The sequence below is a fragment of the Dermacentor andersoni genome, chromosome 6, assembly GCF_023375885.2.
Source record: "Dermacentor andersoni chromosome 6, qqDerAnde1_hic_scaffold, whole genome shotgun sequence".
In the NCBI taxonomy this organism is placed as follows: Eukaryota; Metazoa; Arthropoda; class Arachnida; order Ixodida; family Ixodidae; genus Dermacentor; species Dermacentor andersoni.
Window position 1 is genome coordinate 14,893,509 of NC_092819.1, and position 14,682 is coordinate 14,908,190.

Here is a 14,682-nt window from a genome sequence, read left to right on the forward strand (position 1 = left end):
TTCGTTTAGTATTGTACCAGATGTGCTATGCGTTGCCCTCTCCCGACGCTGCATCGATTCTCGAGGGCCGAGAAAAGTATCGTGTCCACGGTGGTATGTTCGTGTAAGCAAAGAGCGATTGCTTCGAAACGGTGCCGTATAGCGAGTCCTTGATTTGTTGTGGCCTACGATAGGACGGGCTTCCTTGACTTATGACGCTCATTTCCTTGAGCCATGAGTTATGGTAACGACACCTGCGGTTGTGTGCGCGGACACGATCGCAGAACTTTGTGACACCGTGTGTCATTCAGCGAGGAAACGAGTAGCAGCTTCTTTATCTCCTCATACGACAACGACTTCCATGCCTGTTATGAAGCAATCGCTCTAGAAGTCAGTGTACACTCTCAATATTGCTGGGTTATTGGAAGACAGCACGTTTTTAAGAAAACAAGGTGACATTTTATTGTGCCTAGTTGACAATGGGAACGTCTACCGACGGATTCATGGCCCGTAGTGGGTTGAGCTATAATACCAGGCAACAACCAACCAACCAACCAACCAATGGAGATATCTGCAGGAGTTCGCCGGTTGATTTCCTGCTACTTGTTTAAAAATCGCAGTTTCTTTGTTTGTTTATTCCATATATTTATCTCATGGTAAATATTGTTTCGGCTTAGCGAAGTGATTTCGCGTTTTGTACGCGCATGCTATCATCATTATCATGATACTGCTACACAGGTCGGTCTCGATGCATGAATGACGCCACAAAATGCCACTATGCTGCTGTGCCTCTGTGAGTATTGCTTCCTTACCGCAGCGACCCGTGTAATGTAATCTGCATTTGGATAGGTTGTCATTGTACCGGTAAACCACAAGTTACTATTGCGACGTCCTTAGCTTGTAGTCATTTGTTGGAGCTGTCGCTGTGTATGAAGTCCAGTCGTTCGTTTTCAGTTAGCATTTATCGTTGCACCGCAAGGACGTCACCGCAACACAGCGGCCGCGCTACTGCTGGCATCAAAAGACATGCAACACCGTAATGCCCAGAAAAACGTGCCATAGCGTCTTTCACAACGGTGTCCTTTTCGCAGCGAGCACGCATATGTAAACGTGTTTTGTATTTTCTCCGAATCTAGCCGCGGCACACAAAGCTCGTTGGCAGTAGAAAAACGTATTTCTTGTTGCACTTGTTTTACTCTGGTTCCGAAAGGTCGTGCTCTAAGCCCCGCATTAGGTTGGTCTCAAAATTTCACTCGGCTGTATACTACAATACGTTGCGACACTGTTTCTTATTTGACATTGCCGCTTGCAAGCTGGTGTGCCAGCGGAATAGATAGCTAGATAGGCGCACATGACCACACGACCTTTAGGAATGAGGATCTCTCCACATTCCGTCACCAATGGCATTATCATTCACTAACATCTGAAGCCTAATATGAAAGCATGATCAAGTTTTTACCTTCCTCAATGACGTCTATGCCCACATAGCCATTTCCACCAAAACAGGGCTGCATGCAGACATCTCTGTTAATGAATTTTTTCCCTCGCGAGCACTTACAATATACAGTGTGTCCCAGCTATCACGCACCAAGATTTAAATATATACAAATGCCACGTAGCTGGACAGAACCAAGGTAATGTTATTTGCGATCGCTTGGAGATACTCAGATTATTTTTTGCATTCCGGCTAATTATATAACTTATCTTAAATAATTGATCAACTTCTCGAGTAATATAATTAGATCAAAAATATCAATGAAGAAATTGTAGAGCAACATGAAAAGTCCAGATATAGCTTCTTGTTTTTGAAAACGTGCTGCACAAAAGTGTTTTTCCGAGCGTGAAAGAATCCCGCGAATACACACAAAGTGCCTCGAGGGGCCAGTCGCACGGCAATTTTGCGTGTATTCGCGGCTTCTCTCACGCTCGGAAAAGCTCTTTCTTGTAGCACGTATTGAGCAACAGAAAGCTGTATAGGGAGTTTTTCATGTTGCTTTACAATTTGCTCACTGACACTTTTAACCGAATTATATTGTTTAGGAAGTTGATTAATTAAGGATAATTCTGTAATTAGGCGGTATGCAAAAAGTAATCTGAGTATGCCCAAGCGACGGCAAACAACATTACCATTCCAGTACGCGGCATTTGCATATTTTTAAATCTTGGTGCATGATATTGGGACACCCGCTATACCGGCATGACCGCTCCGACAGGCGAGGTGGCGACGTCATCCTTGCGATTAAAAAAAATAGTACATCTTATTACGTTGAGTTATACTCCAATCTCGAGATTATTTGGGCCGCCTACCTAACCGGTTCAAAGAAAGTATACAGATTGGTGTCTTATTTAAATTCTGAGGTTTTATGTGTCAAAACCACACTATGATTACGAGACATGCTATAGTGAAGGCTCCGGAATAATTTTGACTACCTGGAGTTCTTTAGCGTGCTGGTGCCTGTTACCGTGCTTCTGATTCACGCCAAACCTTTGCCACAAATCTTCGCCACAATGTGCTAATGGAATTAAGGCCTGCCCAGCGGGTATGATTTATCTTGGAGGATAAAAATTTTCCACGTATCGACTGGGCAAAACTGACCTCCACCTGCCTAATACCATTAAACGTTATAAGCCCTTGACTTCAACTTCTCCCATATTGTCAACCAACCCACTCGCCGTTCAAACATCTTGGATTTAGTATTTACAACCAGCCTAGAAACAGCGACACAAATAATATGCTTGTATGGTTTTAGCGACCATAGTCTACTCCAATTAACCCTGAATATTCTGTTATCGCGTAAAAATAACAATTCGAGATTATAACAAGGGTGACTATGCTACGATTATTGTTGGCCGAGAAATATTTTTCAAAATGCAATTCTTCTTTCCTTATATAATTAAACTGTGAAAAAAAACTGGGTACTCTTTCGAGACAAATTACGCTCATTAGTAAACCAGCACACCCCAGACACAGCTTTTATAATTCTCAACTGACTTCAATTTTAACGTGTACTGTAGCGTACAGAGTGATAGCGTCTTTAATGACTGCAAAGCGTTTGATCACGTAGCCCGCTGCCACCTGATTTCAAAGTTAACCAGACTAAGATTAGATACACTGACGCTAACTTGGCTCCAGAACTTTCTTTCTGATCGCCCACAGTTCACAATGGGTAACAATCCCCCTTCGCCCCTTTCTTATGTCGCGTCCGGCATATATACAAGGACCGATACTCTTCTTATTTTAATGATCTTCCCGAAAACTTATCATTCCGACTGCGAATTTTCACAGATGAAAATATTTAACGCCCTATAACCAGCCCCGGTGACCATGTCCTACGTGAGAACAACGACCTTCAGCTTATTTTCGATTGGTTTAACACTTGGTTAATGACTCGAAGTTCTAAATGCAAAGTATTGTGCAAAGGACCTGAAATCTTTGCGCTATATTCGAAAAGCCTTTGAGCGCGCGCTTCCTTCCTGGAAGGAGAGGGGTGCGAAGGCGCACTTAGAGGGTGTACAGTCTACGAACGAGAGTGCACGCTTAGAAAGCCCCAGGTGGCGCTCATTATTTTGCAAACACTCACTATTTTTGGGTTACAGGTATAGGTAGGCGTGCAAAGTAGACAGAAAATTTTGAGGAAGCTAAAAAACGATTAAAGAGATGTAAACAAAAATGCTAGAACGAAAAGCATAGATAGTATACCTGAGCGACTCAAGCAGGCTAGGTGACTATTTCTGCCCGCCCTGTTTGAAAGGGCATGTCAGTAAATCATCATCACGATCATCACCATCATCATCATACCGCATATGAGGCAGTGCAGGGTGACATGGGCTAGGTAAGTCAGAGGAGCGCAGAGCAAAATTAGTTTTGAATAAGGACTCAGTAACATGGCTGGAAATAATAGGGCGGCTAAAGCGCACAAGTATCTGTACTTGAAAAGCGTGGACACAGAATCCAGGAAAAGGTCAAGAAAGTTAGCAACAAAGTACAGGGTGACTTAAACTTTAAAAAAATTAGAGGGTCGCTTAAGGTTTCTCTTAAGAGGTGAACGGCGAAAGCCTACTCTTCCTTCTCTTATCATTTACCTATTTCTCTTTGCCTCTTCTCTTTCTCTTCTTTCTTTTAGTCATTACTGCTCACTACTAAGCATTTTTAGTCATTCGTAATCAAATGTGGTCATTACAAGCCATCGTTAGACATGTTGGTCACATCATAGTCATTACTATTTATTACAAGTGATTTCAGTCATTATTAGTCTTTGCTACACACTACCAAGTATCTTTAGTCATTTATAAGCAATTGTGGTCATTACAAACCGTCGTTAGACATACTGGTCAGTTCGGAGTCATTATTAGTCATTACTAGTCATTATTAACATCTACCAATCTCTATTATAACGTTATCGTTCACTAACTGTCACTATCAATCATTTTTCATTGTTTAATCTCTCTTCATATGGCGTGATGACGCTTCGGCGGACACTCCGGCGTTCAGGTCTGCTGACAAAAACTTCACCTTGAGCCTAGAAAGGCTTTCGCCTTAAGAGGAAGCTTTACCTCGGGTGCTCCTCTCTAAATACATGTAAAAGGAGAATTCCTTTTCATCGGCAACCACTGCACCAAATTTGACGAGTTTGTTGCAATTAAAAAAAAAAAAAAAACTTAAGATATAGTGACTGTTGGTTCCGCATTTTTTATTTAGGCTGTAAATTTTTTATTAAAAATTTGGCAAAAATTCAGTAAACGAAACTATCAAGTTTACAACTCTGTAATTCAGCAATAGAAATGATATCACAATTCTGTGAACTGCATCTAATAGTACATCTAAAGAGGAGAAAATTGATATGTTATACATGAATCCGAAAAAATTTAGTAATATGGAACTACAACTTCTGCAGAACCTTTGTACACGCGTGACAAATTTATGTAAGATATAAAATGGCATATAGAATTTGACTGCTTTGAATGATCTCATGGATGCCATTTACAAAACCGGGATATCTCTTCTTGGTGCAGAGCTATTAACTTATAAACTTCGTGCTTCTATTATTTTCTAACTTTTGAATTCCGCTTCCAACTGTGACTAGAATTTAACTTTCCCTCTCAAGTGCAAAAAAATTCGTTATAATTGGTCCAGGGGTTATTTCAGAAAAGCGTTTTTGCGTTTTACATGTATTTGATTAGGCCGCGTCGGAATTGGGCCCGAGCTAAAACATCCTCTTAATAGGCAACCAGGAGTCATCAGAGAACAACAGAGACAGCAAATTGGATGCAATAAATGGAAACCAAAAATATTACGGAGAATTGCAAGACTGGGAAGGAAGCAATTAGAAGCGAAAATCTGTACGATATCGCGTAGGAGAAGTTCCTTGCTAGTTCAGGCTCGAGCTTACTGCCTAAGGACAAGAACACACTGGAGAAAAGATTCACAACTACATTAGGCATGTGTATGCTGCAGCAAAAATCCGGAGACCACTCGGCACATCCTAATGGAATGCCGAGGGATTCTTCCAGCAATGCTCGCAGGTAACGCACTCCAACCAGAAGCGCTTGGATTTAAAGTGGACGAAAGCATCACCGGTCAGCAGTCGAGATAAGCAAGAGACGTTTACGGTATTGGTAGAAAAATTTCAGGGAAGAGATTGATACGGTCGGATCCGTTACAGGCAGAGGCAGCGGTACAAAGTAGATTGAGAAGTTTTGAGCACGAAAAAAAGAAGGATTAAGGAGAGAGAGAGAGAGAGAGAGAGAAAGAAAGAAACGTTTATTATTCGAAACAGATACCCGAGCGAGGCCCGGTATCACCGTAAGGCGGGAAGGCTCTTTAGTCCAGGAACCCTATGGCTTCGACTGCCCTCTTGGCCCTGCGACGAGGTGTGGATGTACACAATTATGTTAGAATGAAAATCATGTATGGCATACCTGACTAAAAGAAGCAGGCTAGGTGATTTGTCACCGCGCCGGTTCAAAGGGAATGCCAATAAATCATCATCATGATCATCAATCATCGTCAATTCACACTCCCACATCTGCAAACTGTAGCTTTGCTTGACCGCCCGCAGATTAATGTTAACTCATGAATTGGGTCACCTCATCATAACAACCCAATCAGTTTATTAGAGTAAGTTCAAAATAAGACCTAGGTTTATTTTACCTAACTATGGCTACAATTCAGGCATCTCACAAATAAAACGATATTTCACTTCCACCCTTAAGTACTCGTCTTGATTTTACAATGTTGACTTTCCAAGTATGTTCATGCGGCTAGAGAACCTTCTTTACGGCTTGAAGTCACACCTTGCACATCTGGCACATTACATAATCGCCTCAGCTTCACGTGCATCTGCGAAAGCGCTTCCGCATTCAACTGGCCGACGCTTCCTTGTGCAATTCCGTTATGGAACGCTGTTCCTTATTTCATAGCCTCCGAAGCAAAACGTGATCAATTCCGCCGGCTCATAATTTCATATTCCACTACATAACGATGACAAATGGCATGACGTCATTTATATTTACAGTTTTATACCTTCGGTACGTATAAAACTTGTATTTCTGAGCTCATTCTTCTCCTTATTATTCTTGTATGCTTTATCGGGACGTTGGCGTGGCTACCTTTTGTGTATTGTTAATGTATTTACTCTACTGACTCTATTGCTTTGCCTTTTTTGTCTAGTATCTACAATAGCGTTTGCATTCCCTTTTCTTGTGCAGTACTCTAATGTTTGTGTCATGTCTTGTATACGTTATTATAGCTTCTATTTGGCATATATGTATATTATGTTTTGGTCTTACCCATCTAGTCTTTACTGTGACGCCCCCTTTACCGAATGTCTTATACGAGGCCTGTGAGGAAATTGTAAATAAATAAATAAATAAATAAGTAAATAAATAAATAAATAAATAAATAAATAAATAAATAAATATTGTGGCTTGCTGCTACAAACCAAATAAAAAAAAGGACATGCGTCTGCTGCGTTTCTGAGATTGTTGCGACCAGTTATACGGACACTCCGGGCGCATTTTTGCCATCGGCGTCGCCGTCACTGTGTTCCGTATAAAGTCCAAGGCCGATAACCCCGTCACCGCCCATTGTATGCTCTATGTGCGTGTGAAAGCGTGCGAGGGTGAGCCGGCGATCGCGGCTCAATATCGCGCGTGCAATGGAGGAAAGCGGGCAGGAAGCGCGCCGTCTTCCGTCGCGCGCAAGGAACCGGGGGGAGAGGGGCCGTTGTACTTCGGCTGCAATCGTCTATGGCGCGGCGGGACGCAGTCGCACGGACCTTATCTTGAAAGCGATCTGCTTTGCGACCCGAGGAAATAAATGCAATGCTCGAAATTCAACACGAGGACGTAGTAAGAGCCACGGACCAGCGCTATTTCCTCACAGTATGAACCAAATCGCCCAACATGTCTTATTGGGGGCAGCCTGGTTGGACTGACGGCTCATAGCTATGCGTAGTTCTGTGTTCTCGCCGCGCAGTTGGCGTTAAAGCGACAGACAGCGCGAAGGTCCTTTCGTTCGCTGCTGCTATATACCGCGCTTCTTTATTTTTTATTTATTAGTGTACCCTCAAAACCCAGAGGGCGTTACAGAGGGGGTGGGTACAATGCACATACAAAATAAAACAATAAAAGGAATTTACAGGAAAGAACAACAGTTTGCAGCTACATCAGTAAGTGTTCAGTAACTGCAGGCTTGAACAATGCTTGGTCCTCAGTGGCAGCGATGGAGGGGGGAAGGTGATTCCACTCCCTACTTGTCTTCGGAAGAAAAGAATGTAAAAAGAGATTAGTGCGGCACAAAGGGACGGCTACCTTATATGGGTGGTCAACATGGGATGAAAAGTAAGGAGGTTCTGAGATGAGTTTCTGTCGAAGTACTTGATTATGAAAGAAAATTTAATAAAAAGCAAGAGGCGTGAAATCGTTCTTCTCATCCCCAGATCTGGAAGGTTGAGTGGATTTCATCAAGGTGACACTGGCAGTACGAGCAAAATGATTGAGCATAAATCGAGCTTAACGGTTCTGGACCGATTCTAAGGTATCAATTAGCGGTGATAGAGATGGATCCCAGACGGCTGAAGCGTACTCGAGCTTTGGACGGATTATTGTTTGATATAGCTGTAGTTCGAGGTGTGCTGGCGCTTGGCGAAAGTTTCGGCGAAGGTAACCAAGCGTACGACAAGCATTGTTTGTAATGTAGTTAGTGTGAGAGTGCCATGATAAATCGTTCGATATGTAAACACCAAGATATTTGTAAGTACTAACCTGCTCTAATTTAGTTCCGTTGAAGGTGTAGGTAAAGGGTTCAGAAGTGTTAGAACGCGAGCTTGCCATGTTTTTACATTTATTTACGTTAAGGGTCATTAGCCAAGTATTACACCAGTCAGAGACGCGATTAAGGCTAGCTTGAAGGTATTTGTCGTTTTCGTTAGTTCTTCTACGGTACATGACACAGTCGTATGCAAACAGTTTTATGGATGGCGTGATGTTACGCGGAAGGTCATTGATATATATTAAAAGAGCAAAAGACCTAAAACTGAGCATTGCGGAATGCCAGATTTCACATCAGCATTTTCACAGCGAGTGTGCGCGGTACGTCATCCAGTGTGATGTATGCATGTTTGCCTGTGCGCGCTGACACCATGCTTGCTGATTTACATAGTGCGAGAGTGTTTACAAGTCTATACGGCGATGAAATTACTATACTTATTATGACCGCCTACTAATTTACTATCGCAATCGATGCTGCGCCTTTCGGGCGAAACTGCGACTTTTTCGAACATGTGTATTCCATTAAACTAAACTATGCACACTTGAATCTAATAAGCTTATGCACGTGTTGCAAAGTGGCTTTGGCACTAATACTGAATTTTCCATTTGCTAGTAAAAATTTTGAGACAGGAATTTTCTCCAGACATATAATGCTTTCGGTTAACTCTTGCGTTTGCGTTGTTTCTACTCACAATTGAGCACATAGAGCTGGAGTAGGCCTAATACACCTACAATGTGCACAATCATCTACCCCTACTGTCTCAATTATTAATAATAATAATAACAATTAACGATGTTTGCTGGTCCGCTTACGACGGTTGATTTATATTCCCTCAAAGCTGGAACGATCATGTGCGTGTCTAAGTGATAGCTTGTGGCGTCACCTCAATGTTAAAACCAATTGACTTCTGCGTTGTGGCTCGGCGTCTGTTTAACAACAATATACTTAATGCTTAATGCTATTATAGTCACGGCTGATGTATAATTCATGTTTGCTAGTTACTTCATCATGTTACCACGTATCTTGCAAATCAGCTAGCTTAATAGCGCGGCCAACGGGCTTCGTCAAGTAGCCGCGTCTTGACTATGCCTAAATAATTGTCGGTAATATGCTTCATTAGGATGCCTCGTTAATTTGTCCATCGCTGAATCGCTTCCTACCAGGGCAAGAAGACAAAGTGCAACTGGGTGTGGACTTTCAGCTGCACCTGTTCGCTGGCGGCCGTCGTCATGACGGTGGTCATTTACTTCCGAGACCGACGCGTGAGCGGCGAGGTGTACCCAGGCTACGTGGTCGAGAGCGCCGCGTTCAACGCGCCGTTTCGGTTGCCGCGAAGTGGCGCCTACCGGATGGCGACGGCGTCCGGCAAATTGCTTATTCAGCCACCCGAGGGCGCCTGTGCCAAGGCGTTTGCCGGAGACAACGGCAGCGCCCCCCGGGAGGGTTACGTGGTCGTAGTGCACTCGGCGCCGCATCACTTCGAGCACAGGTGCGACTACTCAGCGGTCCCCGCAGCTCGGGGCAGGAGTGCTATCCTGTGCCTCGCGAGCCGTGCTTGAAGAAGCTCTGGCTTGTCATATTAAAGGGCTCTTTACCACTGGCTGGAAATTTCGGTTATACGCTGGAACTTGTAAAATGCCGTCTACTTAGCGTGTTCCCGATTGCAAATGACAACAAGAAAAAAGATTGGTTTAATATTCGAGGAGATAGGGAGGTATTTAAATGTCGCGCCACCATGCTTGCAGGAGGCGCGCTTGACTGCAAACATGAACATACTCTCTCATTGCCTCTACTGGCGTCCGCAAGGTAAATTCATTTGCTGCATTCTGCCATGACAGAGCAGAGGGATTGAGTTACACGTTGAAGTCACAAGCGTCGCCCCCTTCTTTACTTTTTTCTCTTCTCGCTGCACGGTGCACTTCCAGTGGTGGTTTTGCGCGATCTGCATTAGATGATGCACCGAAGTCACGTGTCATAGTCGGTGACGTTGCAGGCAGAGCGTCTTACGTAGACCGGCAGGAAGCGCGACTTCGTCGACAGAAAGGGCGGATTGGTTTTCATTTGAAATTTCAGTTCTTTTTGCGTCGTGCAGTGGTTCAATACTTAACAGGCACGGTCGTCAGTGCGTGATGTGTGCGCTGCGCTTAACTGTTCGCAATGCCAAAACCCGGCGACAGGTCCTTTAAACGAATAACTATAGCTTACCGGAGACGTGGGCGGCAGTAACAACGCTTGTAGAGACATATTGTATCACTTAGTCCCCTAATATCAGAAGTAGAAATATATATATATATATATATATATATATATATACACGTTAACGAATGCATCACCGCCGACGGCTTACACCAGCAGCTGAAAAGAGAATGGTTGGTGAATGCACTGTTTGTGCTTGCAGGGCGAAGAGACGTGAGAAGAGGCAAGCTTTGTCACTTTCTCGTCTTTTCTCGCTGCAAGAATTTCAAAATGACTCCAAACCAACTGGCCCATAAACATGGCATTATGTTGTTCAGTGCAATGATAAGCGCTGTGTCCTCTCTGGTTCAACTCTGCACCGCAAGATGGCCACACCGACGCGGCTACTAACGTATACGGCGTGGTAACCAGCAATTGCATCAACGGGAATTCGTTTGTGGACAGGCTTGACCGCTCTAATGAACATGATTCCAGGATACTAACTATCCCTCATATAGCCACGTCACTGTGCTAGGCCTTGGAAGAAATGACGATGTAAGTGTTTTAGGCGAACTCGAACACCTTTTCAATTCGCGCATTTCAGTCCTATAGGCATACTCGCAGCTTCTCAGGTAAATGCGTACGTTGCTATTCTCAATTTAATGAACTGCGCAATTCAATATGCTATAGCGTTATGGTAAAAGCCATATTCGTGTGTTCATATTATGCATCTGTCTTAGCTCTTCGTATTCTCCTGATCCTTCCCTACAATGACGACTTCAGGTGTCGTGCTGACATATTGATTTTCTTACGCTCTTTGACATCTTCCAGCTTATTTAAAATGAAATTACAATGTCTAGAAGACAACACGTTTGCATAAGTGCGTGAAAGGGATTGCGAAGTAGCACTGCTCTTCTTGTGTGACATAAATCTCAATTGTTACGCAGGACATGCGTTAAGAAGATGAGTTGAGAATCGCGTTTTATCACAATGTTGAGACCTGCAGAATATTTCATGCTTGCATGCGACAACACAGGAGGGTTTCCAGGACGGATTGTGATTTTTAGGGGGTTTGTATCAAATAGTGCAAGCCTTCTTTTTAACCTATCTGTGTCGGTCTCATTATTTTTCCGTTCTGCTATGAGCTGAAGTTCAGCATGCAGCGTTATGAGCTTGGTTTCGGTGACGCACTAAAATTACGATACTTTCATTCGCTGACTCTGATAGCCCGCTAGTTAAGTATACTCGTATACTGATACGCATGTGACTCGGCCTCGAAATTGTTTTGTCCGTTACCAGGTCCGCCATTAGAGCGACGTGGGCCAGGGACGTCAGCATGCCTTTGAACAGTGGCAATGTCAGAATCGACGCCCTGGTGCTTTTTGCCATGGGCAGGCCCGGTACTTCACCGCTGCAGCATCAGACTCAGGTCAGAATTGCCACAGAAGCGGCCCTACACCAGGACATTATCCAGGGCTCCTTTCCCGGCACCTTCAGTGCGTCTCTGCCGCTCAACGCTATCATGCTCAAGTGGGTGTCCGTAGCGTGCCCGCAAGCGAGCTATGTCGTCAAGGTTTCAGACGACTCCTTCGTCAACATGCAACTGCTACGCGAGACCCTCGGGGCCGCACAGCTTCGCAGCTCTGTCGTCTACGCTCATATCTACCGCAAGCCATCGGTGTGGAACGGCCACAAACTGTCGTTCATCAGGGACAACATCTGCGTACCATGTGGCTACGCGATGAGCGGTGACACGGTGCTCGATCTCCTGAACCGGACGACACGCGGTGGCTTCACTAGCGTCGAGCATCTCTTCTGGAATGCCACTCAGGACCGCGTCGCACCGCTGAGGCTCGTTAACATGCAGGCGTTCTCCACCACTCGCGGTGCGGGTTCGAGCCCTTTTCCGTGCGGCGTAAGGGACGCCATAGCGAGCCATCACTTGAGCGCGGGCGACATGCACGAGGCCTGGAAGGTGTTGCACAATGGCACAGCATCGTGCGCCGACAAACGCACTGAATCGGAACTACGTGAGCCATAGAATCTGGCACTCCTGCCGGATGCCAGCTTCCGTGACGTAGATTGCGAGAACGACAAAATGTCACTAATTTTAGCCTAGTATCTGCAGGCATCATTAAGCTAATTGCGATTTATTTGCAGCACCCTTACATTTAAGTAATGCTGCTGATATAGACTAACAAAATATGTCGTCTATGACGGCGTGTATGACCTTCCGGGTGCCACAAAATGAACAGAATAAATTATAAACGGTTATTTAGCTCGTCTGATGCGGATTACGAAGCATTGGCGCCTTGTAAGGCGATGTAGGCAGCTTGCTATGAATGGGATATCTTAATGCAGGTTATCTGCTTTATAACGAAATTTAAAACACTAGCATGACCGGTACAGACATATTACAGACGCACAACAACAATCAATAACAAAATCCGAGGTAATTAGCTCCCTTACCAAGTGGCGTCAATTATAACCACAAAATTGACAGCACTTGTTGGCCCGAAAACACCCTATAAGATTGCTCTACAGCGAAGTGTGCCTGCTTTGTCTTTGGCAAGGCAGAACTTCCTCTCCTTTCGTGCTACCTAGCTCACATTACAACAACGAACTATTTGCTCCTTGTATTCCTAGTAAAATGTGTTCTTTCCTCTTTGAAGATGAAGTCTCTTCAAGGCGTTAATCGGTGTTGATGATTCAAAAGGTTCGTTGCAGATGAGGAATCTTGGAGATATCTTTAAGCTATAATATTTATGAATTCAAATTCGTAGCGTGCAGAACGCAGAAGATCAACAAAGTAGATACCGCCATGATCTTACTCTTACTTAGATTTTTACGCATGGAGATTTAGTCCGCGCACGTCGGAGACCACGGGATTCATTCTTTTTGCCATTGTGTGTCTTTCGCCGAAGCTAGTTATACATGACAAAATGAAGGGAAGAGCCCGCGTGAAGTCATCGTGAAGCCACCTTTGGCGACGGTAGTATCGCCCTAACTTTCATTGGTAGGGGCAAAGCCACCTAAAGGAGATCGCAGTTTCACCCGAAAGGCAAAGCATCGATTGCGAAAGTAACTTATTAGATGGCATACAAAGTAAGTATAGCAGCTATATCAGCCGTATGAACTTATAAACATTCGCTTACGAACTAAACTAACAAGCATGGTGTCACGCACGTGCCAGCAAACATGAACACATCTCACTCGATGACCGTGGAAACTCGCTATCAAAGCGCTGAAGTGAGGATGCACGGCAGCAGCAGCGAGCGAATAAACCTTCGTCCTGCCTTTCGCTTCAACGCGAACTAAGCGGCGAGAGCACAGCGCACACGAAACTATCGGCCCTCGGTGCGCCTAGACGAGTAGACTCTGTCCCCATGGCAAATCGCTTTCAAGATAGCTCCCGCGAGCCCGCTTGTGTCCGCGCCATACGCAGCGGCCCCCAAAGTAGAACGCGCCCTCCCTCCCCTTCCCCCGGCGCCTTGTGCGGGACGCAAGACGGCGTACTTCCACCGCCCTTTCCTCCCTTGCGCACGCGAAATTGAGCCGCCATCGTTGGCTCACCCTCGCAAGCTTTCACTCACACATACAGCATACGGCGCGCGGTGCCAATGTTATCGCCCTTGCACTTTATACGGAACAACACGGTGACGACGGCGGCAGAAGTGCGCCTGGAATGTCCATATAATTGCTATCGCAATAAAAGGTTATAAAGCAGCGACGCCTTGGCGCTTTGGTTAAGTTACCTAGTTGTGGATGAGAAAATACCCTGGAAGGTTTTAAGGATTTGATGTCTGACGTTATTATAGTGGATGACCTTAGTCTTTTTGTTACTTCCTAATAAAACAACCTGTGAGCGCACGCGTTGCGTAGTGGAATCATATTTATTAAAGCTTGTAGATTGCCAGTCATTGAATCTTATTCGAAGAGTCTTGGAACAGAAAGTAACATTGAGATGGCGGAAGAGAATGCCCGTGACACTGTTCGAGCCTCGTGATCTATGAGGTGATCTATGAACGAGCATTTGTGTAGTCATTAACCTTCGCAACTTTTATAAGTGCGCACGCGTGTGTCTGTGTGTGTGTCAATTATTCACCACCCTGATCATGAGAAGGAAATTTACTGAAGAATAAAAATGGGTTGGAGCGCATATGGCAGACATTGTCAGATCCTGACTGCAAGCTTACCATCGTCAGTAAAAAAAAAGGTGTACAATCAGTGCATTCTACCAATGCTAACATATGGGG

The 14,682-nt window shown here is 44.5% G+C and overlaps 1 protein-coding gene across 1 annotated transcript; it reads left to right on the forward strand.

Annotated features, from left to right (window-relative positions):
* The first annotated feature begins 715 nt into the window (after positions 1–715).
* LOC126521537 (beta-1,3-galactosyltransferase 5-like) lies at positions 716–13,097 on the forward strand. The gene is made up of 3 exons (XM_055065715.1): positions 716–772; positions 9,415–9,740; positions 11,726–13,097. Exons 1-3 carry the CDS (start codon positions 749–751, stop codon positions 12,465–12,467), a joined length of 1,092 nt encoding a protein of 363 aa, XP_054921690.1. The 5' UTR covers positions 716–748; the 3' UTR covers positions 12,468–13,097.
* Positions 13,098–14,682: the final 1,585 nt, after the last annotated feature.

What these genes read in the sequence shown, in the direction of transcription:
- LOC126521537 (XM_055065715.1), top strand. Translation starts at nt 749, where the DNA reads ATGCCACTATGCTGCTGTGCCTCT. An exon ending in CACTATGCTGCTGTGCCTCT is followed by an intron (nt 773 to 9,414) that starts GTGAGTATTGCT and finishes GCTTCCTACCAG; the next exon opens with GGCAAGAAGACAAAGTGCAA. An exon ending in CCGCATCACTTCGAGCACAG is followed by an intron (nt 9,741 to 11,725) that starts GTGCGACTACTC and finishes GTCCGTTACCAG; the next exon opens with GTCCGCCATTAGAGCGACGT.